The 19,623-nt window shown below is 36.3% G+C and overlaps 1 protein-coding gene across 4 annotated transcripts in view; it reads left to right on the top strand.

The window, feature by feature from the left end:
• Positions 1-19,623, top strand: part of UPF2 (UPF2 regulator of nonsense mediated mRNA decay) — a gene marked incomplete at its 3' end in the record, with an annotated part of 63,036 nt that overhangs the window by 27,006 nt on the left and 16,407 nt on the right. For all 4 annotated transcript variants that reach the window (XM_080580856.1, XM_080580857.1, XM_080580855.1 and 1 more), the window contains 10 exons: positions 1,007-1,120; positions 2,289-2,405; positions 7,595-7,780; positions 8,313-8,516; positions 9,054-9,329; positions 10,457-10,640; positions 14,399-14,538; positions 15,901-16,005; positions 17,351-17,449; positions 18,180-18,347. In XM_080580856.1, the coding sequence (XP_080436982.1) occupies positions 1,007-1,120; positions 2,289-2,405; positions 7,595-7,780; positions 8,313-8,516; positions 9,054-9,329; positions 10,457-10,640; positions 14,399-14,538; positions 15,901-16,005; positions 17,351-17,449; positions 18,180-18,347 (1,593 nt within the window). The remainder of the gene's footprint in view (positions 1-1,006; positions 1,121-2,288; positions 2,406-7,594; positions 7,781-8,312; positions 8,517-9,053; positions 9,330-10,456; positions 10,641-14,398; positions 14,539-15,900; positions 16,006-17,350; positions 17,450-18,179; positions 18,348-19,623) is intronic.

Below are 19,623 nucleotides of genomic sequence, written 5' to 3'. Positions count from 1 at the left end.
TGTTAAATAGTGATAAAAATGAGCTGTGTAACAATTAAATTGCAAAAATCAGAAACTGTGTTCCAACTGAAAGTGTTAGCTTACTATAAATTAGTAACTTTGAGAATGAGAACTGACTAATTCTAACAAGCCCCCATTATGAGGTTACTATTGTAATATAGCGCTTAATTCTAAAGCTTTCATTTTTACAGTTTTTATCAAACATAGCTTTCATTCCTCACAGACGTATTCTTCATTGTTGTTCCTTTCACTGTGTTCTGAGTTTTGTAATAGAATTAGTTATGTTGCACAGTGATGAGTTTTTCACTATTTTCTGAGTTTTATGGCACAGATTTCAACATTTTCCTAATATTTTCATTAAAATAGCTATGAATTATTCACCGAATTCTTAAAGACTTGAAGCTAACTCTTTTTGTTCTTAGCAAAAGTTACTTTTGTTGTGGAGAGGTATAATTTTGTGTCTTGCTCAGTATGGTTATTTTTAGAACTAGGGATAAATTTGTGCTTTTCATTAAGTTTTTGGATATCTAATTAAAAGCAAAACAACCAACCAAATGAAAAATAGCAACAAAGAAGTCTGTTCTTTGTTAAAACAGACTTGGAAAAGCTGTCAGTGTTCAGTATCTCCTTAGAGGTTTATACAAGTGGTCTTATTTGTATGGTGACTACTTGCTGAATCAAAAAGTAATAGAATCTAGAATACTTAACCACTACTTCACCATGCCCAGAGGAGATGTCATTGTTGTCTGCCTATAAATACTAGAATGTTAAAGAACTGTGGGGGTGTTGCAGGGTAAGAAATTCGAAACTTGCCATAAAAACATGTTGTAGAGGTAGAGAGACTTTTAGGAAACCTGAGAGCCTAAGGATAGGTGAAGATAGAGCATAAGAAACTGAACAAATATAAAACACTTCTAAATTCCCATGCTTATTAAGGATGCTTGCTTTATAACAAGTTGGTATTTTTGACAGCCTAAAATCAAATGCTTGTGTTTGTTTCTTTTAGGTAAGAAAAAAGGATCAGATCAACATTGAAACAAAGAATAAAACTGTGAGATTTATTGGTGAGCTTACCAAGTTTAAGATGTTCTCCAAAAATGATACTCTCCACTGTTTAAAGGTTGGTGTTGATAGTTGCATACTACTGTATATGCTGATAACGTATCCCTATCATATTTCACTTTGGATATCTACTGATGATGGTCTGCGTTAATTCATTGCACAGGATGCTTTAAACCTTGATGTCTGTTGTTACTGTGTATGAGCACACTTTTATAGCCAGTCTAGAAATTGGAACGTTCTCATTTTCTGATGGCAGGGACGCTTCAAAATATACTTCCACCATTGAATGTAACCAAATTGCTAATAAATTTCTTCAGAAACTAATGATAAACATTGCCTCTTTCACATCTGCTCTGTTATGAAGCTGGAAGTGAGCTTTTCTTTTCACTAAGTTGATTTAAACTAATGTTTTTACAGACAAAACAGTAAGGGAGAGGCAGAAAACGTTTTGGTGAATAGCAAGGAGAGGGTGCCAGTGTAGCAACTACTTCTGTTCATTGAGAAACAAAATCAACCTTTGGGAAACATTAATCTCCAGGCAATGTCATCTCAAATTGTACGCTAATAAATATTCCGAGTTACTTTTTAATGTCAAGTCCCAAATTAAAAAAATAAAAAGGCTTTTTATAGAAGGTAGTTGAAGACTTGTATTAAGATCACTTCCTGTGGAAATAGCTTCTATTCATAGTCCATTAGGCATTCAAGCTGAATTCTTAAAAGTTATGCTCACTCATAATTTTTTTCTCTCATCTATAAAATACTGTAAAATGCAAATCTCCATTAATTTTTAGTTGTTGCTTAACTTAAACAGTGAAACAAAATTAGGCATGCTTTGATGTTGTTGTGTGTCTGTGCAACATTATTTGGTGACTTTCCAGTGTGGTGGCACAAATTTCAGAGCAGATATAGCAGTTGGAAGGGATAAGGAAGAGATCATAATGCTTGTTTTAATATTGTAGTATTTTTGTGCTAGGCTTAGGATACATCCTATTTTTCAGATAAATCGAGTCTAAAATTTGGCTCTTGACTGTTCTTATTATACTTTTTTAATGAGGTGATTTTTTTAGTTTTGTTGACATATGAACAGTGAAATTTAATATGCATTTTTCTTTAAAAAAAGAAAAGAATGGAACACCACTGTAGTCTAAAGTCTGGTAGTTAAGTTACTGTTTTCTGCAGTTGAAAAACATGTTAAACATTTGTGGTTTTATATAAATGTATTCCAGATGCTCCTGTCAGACTTCTCTCATCACCACATTGAGATGGCATGTACTCTGTTGGAAACCTGTGGCAGATTCCTCTTTAGGTCACCAGAATCTCACTTGAGAACCAGCGTTCTTTTGGTAAGAGAAAAACCTGTTGTCTTATGGGCGGAAGGGTTGTCATGTACTGAATTAAACCAATTCTTTTTTCCTGGCTTTGTGCTGTGGTCTGACCTTAACAGTGATTGCAACTAACCTTCGTTGTGAGTTGCAGTGTTTGGGTACAAGTAAGTGAAAACTTTAATTCAGTTTTATCCTGACTGCTTGAGGAGGATAGCTTCCTGAACTCTTTTAATAAAAACAGGGCTGAGTATGAGAGGAAAATAAATCAGTCTTTCTGAAATCTTGTATCCTTGTGGAATAGGATTGAGATGGACTGGTGTAACATATCTTCTAGTCTGCTTTGGTGGTATCAGCCCTTGTAAGTCCTGTGGGCTTGTATCTTTTGTTATTTATAGCCTGTTCAGTGTTGCCTCAGCTCAGATTGCACCTCCTGTGAGAACAGATTTCTGAGCGTGTTCTGGAGAACTCCAGTTGATCTGTAAATCTGTTCATGACTTACAAGAAAATGTGAATAAAGGATTACATTCCCAAAGGAAAAAGCTATTGTGCTTGAACTACAAATAACGTGTTTGATAATATTTGAGGGAATAGTATTAACAAATAGAACAGGAGAAGATACTTTAACTGGAGATGAAGACAGTTGTGGAAACAGCTGGTTTCTGTGCCTTGAGTAACAATTGGGGGCTCTAAATTTGAAGAAAAAGTTTCTGAAGACTCTAGAGGGAAGGGATTTTAGAAATAGAGTTTGATGGTAATTAAAGCAAAAACAGAAGTGTTATCTCTGTCTAGATAAGTCCTAGCAAAGATTTAAAAAAAATAGGAATTAGCTGTGGGTATCTCAGTGTATGAATTTGAGCCCTGAATAATATGTTTCCTGGCTTGACAGATGATCTTAAAATGTTGTGTCCAAGGTAAGATACTGAGTCAAATGTGATTGAAGAAGTGCTTCAGAGGTAGGTATTAGTAATGGGAAATTGCATTCAGTTAGAAGCAGCTTAAGCAGATGCAGGCCAGCTACTAAACCACTTTTTTATTAGAAGTCTTGACTGGATGTTTTAATGTTCCCTTCTGACCTTCACAACTGTGCTTTGTGACAATATAGACGTGTATCTTCAGTAGGGAAAGTAGTTGCTGGGTATGGAGTGGCAGTGGACACGGCTTGCGCTCCTGGAAGGGAGTCAGCAGTGTGCCTTTGTGTCTGAGAAGACCAGGGGTATCCTGCGGTGCTTTAGGAAGAGTGTTGCCAGCAGGTTCATGGTGTGGTGATCCTGCCCCTGAGCCCTGGTGAGGCCACACCTGGGGAGCATTGTGCCCAGTTCTGGGTTTCTTACTACAAGAGAGACCTGGAGCTCCTGCAGAGAGTCCTGCAGAGGGCTACGAGGATGATCAAGCTTCTCTCTTATGACGAGAGGTTGAGGGAGCTGGGCCTGTTTTACTGGAGAAGAGAAGACTGAGAGGGGATCTTATCAGTGTGTATAAATATCTTTAAGGCAGGGCGTCAAGATGACAGGGCAAGACTCCTTTCAGTGTGGTGCCCAGTGACAGGACGAGAGGCAACGGGCACAGACAAACACAGGAAGTTCTATCTAAATATCAAGAAAATTCTTTATGGTGAGTGACAGAGCACTGGCACAGGCTGCCCAGAGAGGCTGCAGAGTCTCCTTCTCTGGAGAGATTCAAAACCCACCTGGACATGATGCTGGGCAACGTGCTTCAGGTGACCCTGCTTGAGCAGGGGGTTGGCATAGATGATCTCCAGAGGTCCCTTTCAACCTCAGCCACACTGTGATTCCGTGACGGAAATGAATGGTTTAAGCGTTCATAATCTCATTGTAGAGGTACAGCTCTTAAAAGCTGTGAAATATCACTGTCTGTCTTCCGTACACATCTCCATCCTTACCAAAGCACAGGCGTACACGTGGTAGGTCTTTTTCTTGAATCTGCAGCCTCCCTTCCTGTTCTGTGGAGTTAATAGGGCAGCAATTGTTGCGTACTTGGGTATATTGCAATACAATTTATTTTCCATAAGAGTGCTGTTTCTTTCTGAGCCTCTTTGAATGTCATACCGTTTATTGCTGTGGTGCTGTCATAAGAGGAAAGAGATGGACAAATTAACTGCAAGTCTTTGCTGTAGAGTGCTTTGTACTTGAAAGGAGGCTTGAATGCTTCAATTTTCTAAAGATTTGCCAGCTGCTGTGTTTTATTGTTAAATATATTTCTTTCCATAACCAAGTATTCATTCCATGGAAACGCTGTTCTGTTATCTTCAAAAGATGCCTCAGTTTTTGCTGGCATTTTTGTAGTTAATAAAAATTTTAGAAGTTAGAAAGAATTAATATCTTTACCACAGCTTCTTCACCTAATTGACTTTTTAAAAAATTTATGCACCATAAAAATTTTATTTGTCTTCGTAACGAAGTCATGTGTAGTGTACATCCAGGGGTATACGAACACAGCCAACAGTCAGCAATTACTGTTTTAATAATGGAAGTATAAAGCCTCATAAGGTTTCCAGTAAATTTCCGTCTCTAATGCACAAGGAACCAGGAAAAGATAGGATGGCAAATATGTTTGGAATCCTACTAATTAAGGTGTGAAAGGTGCTATAGAAACGACAGAAACTTTGACTTAAATACTGTTTTACAGATTGGATTGTAGGCTTGTGGTACTGGTAAGAGCTGACCAGTTTCCACGACTTGTTACAATCAGAAAGGTTAACTGTCAGTCGTGCCGAAATACTTCTCTGAATTGGGCTTTTTGTGCTTGTTTTGTTTTACTTGGTGACTTCTTTTGTTTTTTGAGTTGCACGGAAAAAAAATAATTATTTTTCACTATGTAAAATCTTAATCTTATTTTTATTTGAGGGCAGGAGCAAGACTATTAACATGATTTTGGCCAGATTTTCTTTTGGGAATGATTCTGCAATATGTAGGGATGTTTTGTGGCTAGCCCTGAAAATAAAAACTTTTATTGTTTTACCTTGAGCATTTTAACGCTGCTTGTGATCTGTCCCTTTTTATTAAAAGAAAAAGAGAAAAAAAATCTTCAAAAGTAGTGCTTCAGTACTGTAGCTAAAATTTCATTTTATCCTAATGAAATGAAAACCCAAAATTAATTAGCAAATACCTACAGTCTTAAGTGTTCAAGCTTTTTTCTTCTGAAGTGAGTCAAGGTTTTTGTTGCTGTAGAGGGAGTATTGTTACTGCCTATTGTATCCGACTCGATGCCATAAATGAAAATGCACACACACAGTTCATTAAAATGGTGGTGACTTTTAATAGAGACTAGGAGTAATGCCATTCACTTAAGAGTTTGAATTGGGATTGCTCAAAAAAATAATAAATTACAGTGATTTTTAAGATTTGGGGTAGTGTGTATATATAGTGTCTCCTGTGGATAGACATTTTGATTAAAACTTTTTATTTACAATGTAACATACAACTCTTTATAACACAAAATACACGAATGATGTATTTCTTTTTTTTTTAATCTTCCTTTCAAGCCCATTTGCTGTCTTCTCTCATGCTTTACTTAGCCCCACTTCAGCGTTCAGCTTGTAGTACAACATAGGTTTGCTGTTTTATAACATTTGCCGTGTTTTCTCCTGATGCGTCTAGAAAAGGCCAAAAAGATTTGCAAAATGATACTAGCGTGATGCAATAAGGTTTTGGAACTTTCTGCTGTAACTGTTTTTTCCCTACTAAGTGTAAACAGCACGTAAAACAATTTGCCTGCTCGATAGTAGATGCACAGCACTTTAGCAAAACATGGGTAAATTTGCTACTACTTGACAGGAATTTCCCATTTGGAAAGGAACACTCAGAGAATCAAAGGAGAGGCCATTTGTGTCATGGAAAAGGTTAAAAATGAAGTGCATTAGGGTTTGTGTCACATGGAGACCTCCCAGGCAACAGATGCAGGCAATCTAGGAAAATTACCTTATTTGTTGTGTTACTGTGTTACCCAAAGTTATTCTTCCTCATTGAGCTACTGGCTGAAACTCAAGGCTAAGGAGCTGTTTGAGTACCTTTGCATTTCAGTTTAACTGAGTCACTACCTTGTAAAAGAAGTTTGAATTTATTCAAGCTCAGTAGAAAGTTCACCAACATGACAAATCGTGCTGCTTCGTCAAAGAAGGTTTAAATTCTTGACATTGTTTTTATATCAATTCATACAATTCAATAAAGCAATTGTATGCAGTAATAAATAGTATTTGCACCTTAGTTTGGCTTACGTTTGCTGTGAATTACTGTATAAGCAACCTCTACTGAATAATAAAGTCCAAGTCCGTGCAGCTTTTTTTCCTGTTGAACCACGTTGGAGTGGTTTAGAATATATCAGCTGATGTACATAAAAAATCTGTGCATGCACATGTATATGAAAGTGTTTTGTAATGAAATTAAGCTCACATCTTTAGCTGTAAAAATCAGCAGCTTTGAATACCACTTGTTCTTGTACAGAATTCTTAGATCCAGGAAACCTTTAAAAACCCACCAAATAGATCTTGAAGTATGTATCCAAAATGAAATACAGAGAAAAGATGGTACTCAGTGAGGAAAATGAGGGCAATCTTGACAATTAAACACAGTAATTAGTGTTGACATATGTAGTAAGCTTTAACTTTTATGATTGTTTTTTTCTGAAACGTTCCTTTATGGTAGGTATTGTTTTCTGTGCAATCTATACTGCTTTGGTAAACAGTAACAATGAAGCATGTAATAAGAAAAATGCCATTGCCTAAACCATTGAAGATTTCTGTGAAACCATCAATATAATAATATAGAATATAAGAATATAATTCTGGAGTTGCACATTGCTGTATAAAGTAGTTTGGCACTTTATTGTTGATGCACTGTGTCAAGAAATCAGTATTTCAGCAACTTTACATTAGATGTGGTTAATGAGATAAGGCACCCTGTTCAAAATATCTTATTGAACTAAACAGCAGCATTTAGATTTCAAGTCAGACATTAAGTAACTTTCCAGAAACTTTTTTTTGTGGTTATCCTTTATAAAAATAGAGCTTGTAAAGAAAAATGACCGTGGAAATAGCAGCACATAACCATATATATGCTTTTTCCTTTCTTCAGCCAATGTTTTAACTTTTTTTGCAACCTTTTATGTTTCCTTTGTCCCAGACTTAAATATAAAAAGTTTTATCTTGAAAATGACAATATCTCTAGCTGATCGTTTGCGTTTATTTCCAGGAACAAATGATGAGAAAGAAACAAGCAATGCATCTTGATGCCCGCTATGTTACAATGGTGGAAAATGCCTACTACTACTGTAATCCCCCTCCAGCTGAAAAAACTGTGAAGAAAAAACGTCCTCCCTTGCAGGAATATATTCGTAAGCTTCTCTACAAGGATCTCTCAAAGGTCACCACAGAAAAGGTAAATCCTTTTGAAGTCGTGTTACAAGTGTTGCTGGAAGTGATGTAGTGTTAAGTTTTGAAGGGTTTGGCGACAGTTAGATTTTTTTAATTGTAAGGAAGAAGGATCAGTTTTGTATCCCCAGTTGTTAAGATTTTATTTCTTGTAATGTGTAGGTGATCCAGTCATGGAGTTGCATTCTCCAAAGCATTAAGTGCTGAACAAACAGAGAATGAAATAAGCATCTTTGTGCTAAGTATCTCACATTCAGAGTGAGAGATAAAAGCCTACAGTTAAATACAGACAGTAAGAACAATAAAATCATGGAACAGGTTGGAGCAGTTTGATTAGTAGCTAGACAACAGCATTTTTGGGTTACTTTTATAAAGCTTTCTGTAGCTGCTACAGATGCAGAGGGTGTTTGAAGAAAAGAACAAGGCTGTTTTTTAGGTGCTTACAGGGATTTCATCCCAGCTGTGGAAGAGGTGATGACTGTGAATATCTTCATATTTTGCCTGCTAAAATGTTAAACTCGTCTTAAAATTTCATTTAGGTCCTGAGACAGATGCGCAAGCTGCCTTGGCAGGATGCTGAAGTAAAAGATTATGTTATATGCTGCATGATCAACATCTGGAATGTGAAATATAATAGTATTCACTGTGTAGCCAACCTCCTAGCGGGGTTGGTCCTTTACCAGGAGGATGTTGGAATTCATGTTGTGGATGGAGTACTAGAGGATATTCGACTAGGAATGGAGGTAAAAAAATAAACCAATAAAATAATCCTGTTTAAAGAAAAGAATCCTTAGATTCTGGATGTTTTCTGACTTTTCTACCCATCTTTCAGTTGTTTCCTTTATGTGTAGGTTCATTTAAAAAAAAAAAAGTTTGCAAATATTCCTAGGACAGGGTTTTTTCCTCCTTTGTAATAATTGGACTCAATTTATTCTTGCACAGTGTAGTCAGATTCATGCAACTTCATGTCACCGGAGATTAGTCCATATTTTGATAGAGGCTATAATTATAGTTCTCTGGGTAGTGAAAAATCATCATGGATTTTGGATAGAGCATGTTAAATGTATTTGAACACTTACAGTAGCTACTTGACTGGCTCTCATAACTGCCTTCGCTACTTTTTAATTTTGTGTAATGCATGTGGTTATATATAACCGTCTATTGTAATTAATTCTGTCAAGCATTTATACTGCTTTTCTGTTTCTTAAAAGGGAAAAAAAGTTTCACAAAGATTCTATTATGTCTACGTGGTAAAATGACTTTTTTTTTTTCCTGTAAAGGTTAACCAGCCAAAGTTTAACCAGCGGCGGATCAGCAGTGCCAAGTTTTTGGGGGAGCTTTACAATTATCGAATGGTGGAATCGGCTGTAATATTTCGAACTCTGTATTCATTCACATCATTTGGTGTGAACCCTGATGGTAGTCCTAGTCCACTGGATCCCCCAGAGCATCTTTTCAGAATCAGACTAGTCTGTACGATCCTTGATACCTGCGGGCAGTATTTCGACAGAGGATCCAGCAAACGAAAACTTGATTGCTTCCTTGTATACTTCCAGGTAGTAATACACTTTTGTCATACTTCTGCAGATTTCTTTAACAAGCTAATGTATGGCAGTCTGTTTATATATTTCTGATTGTTCTCTGCTACAATTTTTTAGAATCTTCTCTGTCTAATAACTGTTTTTATGTGAAAGTGAAGTGTATGTTGAGGTGTGGATGTTACTGTTGCTCCAACAAGTTGCAGAACACTGGGGTAGCAGTTGATTTGCTGGAGGTTTAGGTCTGCCAATCAGGGTGTCTCAGCAAGTGGAGAAATGGGCTTATGGAAACCCTGTGAAATGCAGTGAAAGTAAGTATCAAGTGTTGCAGCTGGGATGGAATAGCTCCATGAACAACATAGTCTGGTACTGCCTACCTAGAAAGCAGCTCTGCAGAAAGAGAGCCAGAACTCCTGGACTACGTGAACACGAGAGCAAGAGTCAGTTCTGCACCGCTGTGGTGATGAAGGCCAACAGCATACTACCTTGCATTGGCGAGAGTGTAGCCAGCAGATTGAAGAAAGTGATTTTTTTTTTTCTTTCCTTTCTACTTGGCTCTTAAGGGCCACATCTGGAGAGTTTTTTCCAGGTCAGGGTTTCCTGGTAGATGAGAGCCTTGGAACTGAGCTGAGTCTAGTGGAGAGGGTCACTAAAATGATCAGAAGACTTGCAGTTCCCACATTGTGGGGTTGCTCAGCTTGTGGAACACAATGTTAGATGGGGGTGGTTAGATTGCCGTCTTCAGCTGTCTAACAGAGTTTGTGAAGAAGGAAGAGTAAAGTTCTTCTCAGGCACGCTTAGTGAGAGGATGAGCGGTAATGGCCACAAGATGCAGCAAGTTCTGACCGGATGGATTTAAGGAGAAAAGATTCCACAGTGGGAGTTTCACACACTAGGATGGGTTCCCATGAGAGGATATGGAAATCCCGTTCGTGGAAATCATGCTAAAAGTTTCTGGACCAGATTTCTTTCTGCTTTCTTCTTTAAAACAGTGTTCAGTGGTGTCAAAATATCTTGACTGTATGAAATAGAGTAGTGATGTGAAATTTCTTGCATTTCCTACCGTATAAATGTGGCTAGGCATTACAAACTTAGTTTATAAATGCCAGTGTGCATACAACTGACTTGAATATTTTTCTTTCTAGCGGTATGTTTGGTGGAAAAAAAGTCTGGATGTCTGGACAAAAGACCACCCGTTTCCTATAGACATTGACTATATGATCAGTGATACACTGGAACTCCTGAGACCAAAGATAAAGCTCTGCAATTCTCTGGAAGAAGCTATCAGACAGGTTCAAGACTTGGAAAGAGAATTCTTAATAAAATTAGGTAAGAGAATGCGCAAGGGGAATTAAATCTTTTTTGGCGGTTCCTGTATTACTTAAAGTTACTGTTTGCATGACAATGATGGGTAACTATCGTTATTCTCATGATAGGATCTTTTTATTCTTGTGATGAAAGTGGTTTTTTTGTAGCTTGATTACATTTTTCTGATCTCCATAGGGCTCATAGAATCTTCATAACTCTTAAGTGTTGGGGTGTTTTTAAAAAAAAAATAAGAATAAAAAACACAACAAAGAAGTTGATAGAAATTTGTTGGAGTGTGTATGTAGTAGTATGGTGCAGACAAAATAGTGCAAATGATAAAGAAGAAAGCTATGCGTTTTACTTGAAAAATTTGGGAATCATGCTTTACTACAAAAAACAAGGAGCATCTGCACGTTCAATTACTGTTGGTTGGTGAGCACTGATGGAAACCAGCTAAGTCATTCTGGTAGGTTGGTGGCTTGCAACTCTTATGTTCCTTCCCCAGTTCTGAACTTGACTACAGCTGCTGTTGTCAAAGTAAGCATTAGTATAAGACTATGGTAAAAGAGAGAACATGTTTCTCTCCAAATACTGTCATGTATTTTGATCCTTACACTTTCTCTGGAATAATTTTGAATGGGCTTTACATTTCAATAGAGATCAAAGGATAATTTAGTTTTCATGAATTAGAACTTTGGATTATTAAGCTTACTTTTTCCTTACAATATCTACCTTGTAGTTCCTGCTCAAGCAACAGTGATGATTTATTTATAAATAATGAAAGATTTATTTATAAATCTTGCTTCAGGTATCTATGTTACAATCAGTTAATTTCAGGACAAAATGATAGACATGCAAGCACAGCTCACAAAAAAAAGTTGACAAAAAAAAAAGCTTAGTGTTTATCTAAAAGCACCATCACACTTAAGTAGGGCTATATACAAAAAGTTTTAATAGTTTTTGGAAACTACTATGCTCATTTCTCATTATGTAGAGTTTTTTAATCTTCAGTTTTTATTTGAAGATCAGCTTCTTCATGACAAGCTTTTATATGTAAATTTTACATTTTTAGGTGTTAATTATAGCCTTGTAAGCATTTCATCTAGGTAGACAAGTTCAATTTTCAGAATAATCCTTTAATCCAGTGGGATGAGTATGTGTAATTGCCAGGTAAAACATTGCAACTTATGTTTTAAGAGGAATTTATATTTTTAATATGTTGTTCATTTAATTGATGTGCCTTAGAATTATGTAGGTAGTAACTGAAATGCAGGGAAGAATTTCCTTATGGTATAATTAAATTACTAGCTTTTATGCTCTCAAAATGGTAACTAAGAAGTAATTCATAACTCATTGTATAAATTGTAATGTTCTTTGCAAGATACTGAGCACTTCCTCCATACGATTGGTAAGAACTTTTGTTCTCTGAAAAAGTGCTGCTGCTATAGCACTTTAATTCAGTGTAGCTAAAAATTGGGAAGGGGGGGGAGTGTTGCTCACTGAGTATGAGGGAGTTCCCTCTGCTTAAGTCGGTTGCTCTTCCAAAATTGCTTGCTATTAAACCTCTGTTATAGGGTGGGGGTATTTCCAAGTCCTACTTATTAGGACTATTAGAAGTTGGTCTCAGGGAGATTGTCATCTGCCTCTTCTGATCTGTGAAGGCTGTGATGATAGATGTGAACATATCTGAAGGGAATTATGGTTTTCTTTATACCTTAAGAACTCTAGTAAAACTGCAGTTCGTGATCAACTTGTACCCACAGTCCAATGGCCCACGGACAACAGTACCGAGAATGTATCGTGCCGAAGACCGTGATGTGCTTTGCTTTTGTCTGTTTGAAGTGTAATTCTAGGCAGGAGTAGTTTGTTGCATGCAGACCTTGAACTGGGGACTGTTGGTTCCTGTGCCACTCTGGTGGCTTTGTGTGGGTGAGAAAATACTGAGAGTGATTTTGAAGAAAGTCTTGCATAATTCTGGAGCAGAGCAGATTTTGAAGAGCACAGTGTGTATAAACCAGAAAAAAAAAATTGAAACCTCTGGAATATGAAGAAGGAAGTGTACCTGAGTTCACACAGCACTGAAATCCTCACTACCTACCCTATAGCCATAAATGCTATTCACTTCACAGTTTTGTCTAATTTAAGCGTGGCTGTAAGGATTCACTTCTTCCTAAAGCTGGCCTTTGTGAGCTTAGCTGTCAAACTTTGAGGTTCTGTAAAGAAACCTGGCTGTGTGCATATGCATATTGCACATGCATGAAAGCATCTGGAGGTAGAGAAAAAAAAGTCTGGTATGCACCAAACTTTTTGTCTATTCAGAATCTAGACTTCTGGCTAAGAATCGCACGTTGCAACACTTGTTCTCTGCAATATGCAGGATGCAAATAAGGGATGCCATGAGCACAGAACTGATGTGTTCATTTGCTGGCCAAAAAACTTTAATAGTCAACCCTAGTATAATTTCAAAATACGAATGGTAAATCGTATAGTAACAGTATTGATGCCTTAGCACAAAAAAAAAAAGTGTTGTGGAAGGCTGACATCAGCGTCACTTTCTGCTACATCAAGCCGTGATCCTCTGGAGGATTAAATGACTTGGTAGATTAATGAAAATAATTAATAGAATGTATGAACAGAATAGGGTATGATAGAACTTTGTTCTGTTTTTCAGTGGATGGCTTGATTTTTGCAATAGCTGTTTTCTAAGAAGTCTCTTTTTCATGAATGTCAGAACCATGCTCAATTCTCAAATATTTTCTCTGAAAAAAATTCTAATAAAAATCTGTATCCAAAACTAAATTGTACACCAAAGCTCTGAAAGAAACTGAAATTTACTCTTCCTTACTGTAGGAATGGTACAGGTAAGGAATATTACATTGAAAGACATCTGTTCAACAACTGTTGAAAGAAAGTTTCTGGGGAATTACACTTGATTCCTTGCACGCAGAATAAGCTCAAATGGCTTGAGGAATAGAGGTGGCAGGTAGGTCAGTACAGAAAAGCACAAGATGAATTAAAACTCAGTGAGAGAACTGTCAGTCCTGTCTGAAAGTAGGATGAGCACATCAGCCAATAGTTTTGGAAGAGGCTCTGATTTTCTAAAGACTTTGTGGAGGTACTTATGTCCTTGTAGGTTCAAGTGCAGCCTCAGAACATTAGAAAAGAAAGAGTCAGAAAGATTGGTTATGGGCTGAGCAAATGTTTCTTTCAAAACTCTTAATTTACCTGTAACAAATAGAAGTACCATCACCTATTATTTCTCTGTCAACAAAAATACAGTGGAAAAATTTGAGTACTTAAAGCGTGCTAAAGAAAATTTAATCGGATGCTTTTTGACTAATCTTCAAGAACTTGAAGATTCTCTTGAAGTAGCACGATATACTGGAACTAATGCTGCAGAGGTTTGTCTTCTGGGCTCTGCCACTTCAGTTGAGCATCCATGACTTAGGGCTCATATTTCAGTAAAGTTGTATGTTTAGTGTGAAGTTATTTGGCAGCTGTTTGCACTGTGCAATTTCTTGACTGATGTTTTGTGGAAGATTTTAAACGTTTTCCATAATGTTTTCCTCCTTTTCTTGAGGGGAAGTTGTTACCCTTGCCACTGATTATTTATGAACAAGGTAACCATAGATAGAAAATTCTTCTATTGAAAAACAAAATATTATGAGCCATTGGAAGTTTTCGTATTCAGCAGCAATGGACTTCTGAAGTGATCCTACACATATAATTTCTAATATTCTAACTCTTTTCTTTGTTCTAATTCTTTCTCCAATCTACAGGGCTTGTGAATGACAAAGATTCCAAAGATTCCATTACAGAAGGAGAGAATCTGGAAGAGGATGAAGAAGAAGAAGAAGGTGGAGCAGAGACAGAGGAACAATCCGGAAATGAAAGCGAAGTAAATGAGCCAGAAGAAGAGGTGAATTTAATCATTTACCTTGCCTTGCATAAAAAGAATGAGCAATCAATATTTTGATGCTTTCTGAAGCCCTCGTATGTCACAATTAGCCGGTGAAATGTGGGTATGCACAACCAAGGCAGTACACTGAGGGGTATATTTCTGTCCCAGTGGTATATATATGGAAAACTGAATACGATGGTGTCTGAGGGTTAGTCCAGAGAAACTATGATATAAACTTGAACCTACATCTTTACTTAGGGTTTATGCTGCTTTTCAACCAAAAGATGCCGTTAGTTCTTGTGGCACATAAACACATGCAGATCATTGCCTTTACCTGTTATAGAGACAAACATTGACTAGATGTCAAAGCAGTCATGTATGAAAAATAACAGGTGTTCAGAGTATACCTACATAATGTGAACAAATAAGATTTATGGAGCATAATAAGCTTCCTTGTTTACTGTGCCGGTAATCTTTTGAATCAGAAGTGGTGTAGCCAATAGAAAAAAAAAAAAGCAGATGTAAATAAAAATTATAACTTGTCACTATGATACAGCAAAGTTGACATGGTAATGTTGGTATTATGATAAAAAGAATTCATCAAGGAAATAGGAAACACTTTTTCTCCTTATGCTTGGGTTGGTTGGTTTACTAGGGATCTAGTTCCTAGTTTCAGCTCATGACTCGGCATTAAAGTTTCTGAAGTTTGGCTGGTTTTGTGCCTTTACCCACAAATTAGTAAGATGATTAGAATCATAAATGGTTGAGGGCATGAAAATGGACTTCTGGAGGTCTTGTCCAACCACCCAGCTCAAAGCAAGGTTACCTGTTATCTACAACTGGTTGACCAGGACAATGTCCAGTTTGAATAACTCCAAGGATAGAGATTCCACAGCCTCTCCAGGCGATCTGTTCTAGTGTTTAAAAATCATTGTAGTAATAAAATCAATATCTTAACCCTTATGTTTAAATGAAAATTTTCAACATGTTTTTCTGTATATTCGTGAAAATGGTAAATAAAGCTGGCTGAGTTCAGACTGTAGACTTGATGTGAAACGCTAAAACAAACAAAAACCACCAAAAACATTTACTAAACCTAATCTAAACAGGTTCACATGGGGTTGGGGTGTGAAAGATGCAGAAAATGTGTGAGAGGAGTCAAGTGCAAGTGGCCTTTTTGCTTTTTCTCCAAATGAAATGGAGTGTTGGGGTGCTTTTAACATCGGAAACAGACATCAGCATGTTGTCACTGAAGATGTATAATTCAGTTGTGTAAAGCCTTGTATTCCTCAGAATACCACTGGTGAACAAGCGTAACTTTTTATCTTTAAAACAGTTAAGTTTATTTCATTCACAAACTATAAATGTTGAACGTTTCAGGAGGGTTCTGACAATGAGGAAGAAGAAGGTGAAGAAGAAGAAGAAGAAAACACTGATTATCTTACAGACTCCAATAAGGAAAATGAAACTGATGAGGAGAATACAGTATGTATTGTTACTCTAAATAAGTAAATTGATTTATGCTGCTTTGGTTTTCTTTACTGAATGTTTTTTTTAGTCAGTGCTGCTCATAATGTATTGGGAAGACACAGCAAAAACACCTTCTGCTATTATTTCAAATACATTTTAGAGCTTATATTTTCAGACTCTCACTATTGCCTTCTGAAACTGTTCATGCCATCAACTTTACTACACGTTTTCACAGGACTGCATTTTCACAGGTAGCTAGACTGGAAAAAGTTGCGTAAGTGATAGTTTTGCAATGCCAGCAATGGTAGCAAACTGGTACAAGGTAAACTGGACTCTCTACTATATCTCAAAACCAAAAAGGAGACAAACCAAAAATGCAGAATAGCTAAAATATGGATTTTGGAATGGCAAATTGTAATTAAGCCTTGTTTTTAATTTTTAATTAATTGCAGTTACATAGTAAAGAAAGTAATGATTGTAATAGAACAATGTGTTGGGGTACTGACTTTAAAAAGCAGCATATAAAAGCTTTTTTTTAAACCCTGCTGTTAAACTGTTAAATCACTGTTCAGAGAATAGATTTCAGCGTTGCTTATAGCAGAGGAACAAGCAGCATTGTTGCCAAAAGCCAAAATGAGAGAGGTTGGGAGCTAGAACTTATGTCGCATGGTCTCCAGTTCCAGCACTATTTAGATGGTGCGTTTGCTTGGTGCTGATCTGCTACCTTAATTATAAGGCACTGGAGTTTGTGCTTACAAATTGTGCTCATGGCATCCTGCTGCCGGCTGAATTCCAGTTCCTTTACAGTTGTAGGTATCAATGAGTAAAATCATTTCTCTACCAGTTTAGCATTATGTTTTGGTTCACTTTAAAATTGAAACGAAAATACTTTGTTCACCGCTTAAAAATTTGGAAAAATAATAACTCTCTCTGTGTACCAAGAGGTACGTTAAAGTACTGTTTTGTTGTCACGTTGTGCTTTCCAAATACTGAAGGATGTTATTTGTCTTGAAAACACCATCTAACTTTATGGGCTTCAAGGAAAAGTTAGACTGGGTGTAGTAGGGATAGAGATTTTTCTTTGTGATGCTGTCATACCTAGACTGTCGTACCTAGAATATGTACATACATGCTAGTACGTTCAGAATGTTATGAGTGACCAGCCTTCATAATGCAGTAAATATCAGAAATATTTCTTCAAGAAAATAATCCAGACAAAAAACATTTTTCTTTACCAATTTTTTTGAAACTTTTGATTATGTATGTCATGGAAGCAATGAAGATTTCTTTTTACTTCTAGACTGAATATTCGTATTTCTGAAATTGATGTAATGGAGGGTTTTTTCTTTCATTGTAATAGGAAGTAATGATTAAAGGAGGAGGACTTAAACATGTCCCTTGTGCAGAAGATGAGGACTTCATTCAGGCATTGGATAAAATGATGCTAGAAAATCTTCAGGTATAAATCTTTTTCTTAAAGTAATGTAATTAGCTGTGCAGCTACCTTTATTTATTTATTTTATAAGTAAATGATTAATGCATAGCTAACCATACTAAAAAATGTTTTGTTTTTTTTCTCATGGCCTTTCTTCTGCAATTGGCATGCTTAGATAAGTAGCGTTCAGACATTAATAGCTTGGCCAGTGAGAATATACGACATGCTGACATCTTTTATTGGTTAAATAATAATTGCATCGGATATTAGGCAACACTTCTGACTTCATTGTAGACTACCCAAGCTTAGCTTATAACATGTCTGAAGTGTAGCTGCACTTAAATTTACATTACCTCTAAGTGCTATGTATGGTTTTCAATTGCATCTGGTAAATACTTGAGTACTGCAAGCCCTGAATGAGGACTTTATTAATCATATGCAATAAAAAACATCCTGAATGTATGATTTCCATTCTCAAGTATCACTAATCACTTCTCTAGATTTCTTTCCTTAAAAGGTTAGGTTATCCAGAATTCCTTTAAAACATGAAGTGTTCTGTCACTGTAACTTTCTTCTTCATAAGGAAGGAAAACAAGGAAAAATGTAATAAAGCTTAGTGAATATTTATATATATATATATTACTCTGCTTTCTTGGAAGGTTAAGCTTTTTCTCAGTCATTAAAATGTGGATGTTATTAGACTTCCTGACATTCTTAGCATGTATTATTTTTACAATTTACATCCTTTTAACAGCAACGGAGTGGCGAATCAGTTAAAGTACATCAGTTGGATGTGGCTATTCCCCTGCATCTCAAAAGTCAGCTGAAGAAGGGTCCCCCGCTTGGAAGTGGAGAAGGGGAGTCAGAGTCTGGAGACACAATGCCATTTGTCATGTTAACACGAAAAGGCAACAAACAGCAGGTAAGAGTTTATGTAAGGTATAGGTTTTCCATTTAAAAAAAAAAAAAATGAGCAGCAGGGAATACTCTTTCACTTTTTTAAAAGTCACTCTCTATATGACTTTGGAAGTCAAAGATTTTTTTTTTACTTCTTCATTTTTCTCAGAATAGGATGCACACCTCTTAATTTTGAAGTATAGAAAATATCAAATGCAATTCCTTGGAATTCTTGCTGGTTAACAGAAATCAAGTATAACAATTCTTTGGTTAAATTGTACCATTATTAATTTTTTGTTCCCTGAGTAAACCTATAGGGACAATGGTATGTTTTCTTTTTTAAATACTGTTGTAGATAAAACACATGTGGTTGACAAACAGGCACTGAAAGTTCAAAGGAGCAGGAAAGAAAAGGTGAAAGAATATTGTGAAGTCTCAGAGATTCTGCAGATTTTGCTGAAAACACATTCAGCTTTAAATCAAAATATGTTTGCTAAATTCAATTTCCTAAGTAACTGCTAGTTGGCTGAATTTGTTCAACTTGGAAAACAGTCATTGTCTGAAGGCTTTTTAAGAGGATTCTTCCTGAATGAGCTGAGTGAATGTCTCCAAAAGTTAAATGGAAATCCTGTTAACTTAAAACAAAAGCAAAACAAACAAGCAACAAAAACCACTCCTTGCTTCATGCAGCAAAGCTATACATTTGTCTTGGCTCTTTTCTTCAGTATATGCTGGAATGTTCCTGGATCAGTAAATGCATAATACACAAATACCTAACACTTAACCACATAAAGGACATATAAACCATGACAAGAAATTTACAGATGACTTTTTTTAGTTGTGTAAATTGATGGTAAAAATGAATGACTCTAGTGAGCTTGTGGAAAGCAAAAAGAATCCATTATTTCAGTCCATTCATCTGTAGCTTTTTTATTTAGATCTGTCATTGCTTTATTTTTGACTTCTGTTACCTGAATTTTTGCAGTAGCGCAGAATAGTAGAGGTATATAGGCTGAAACAATCTCTTTTTCCCTCTCAAATGAAAGACACTTTAAAAATCTGCAGAAAGCGAGAAGGTCTGTTATCACAAAACACTGGAGTAATGTAATTTTAAATCTGTTTTTAAGCTTCATTATTCTATTAAGAAAACGCTGTGCTAAGTACATGCTTTCAGAGTGTAAGTAATGATACCTGTTTGAGTAGGCACGTACTGTGTGTATTTAGCAGTGATGATTAACTGGTTTTCTTACTACATTTGTTTGGTTATTCTGTTGTCCTGGAACTTGAACATTGTGTATAGA

This window comes from Anser brachyrhynchus (genome assembly GCF_964034855.1).
Source record: "Anser brachyrhynchus genome assembly, chromosome: 1".
Classification (NCBI taxonomy): Eukaryota; Metazoa; Chordata; class Aves; order Anseriformes; family Anatidae; genus Anser; species Anser brachyrhynchus.
This window is presented reverse-complemented; position numbering and strand designations above follow the sequence as displayed.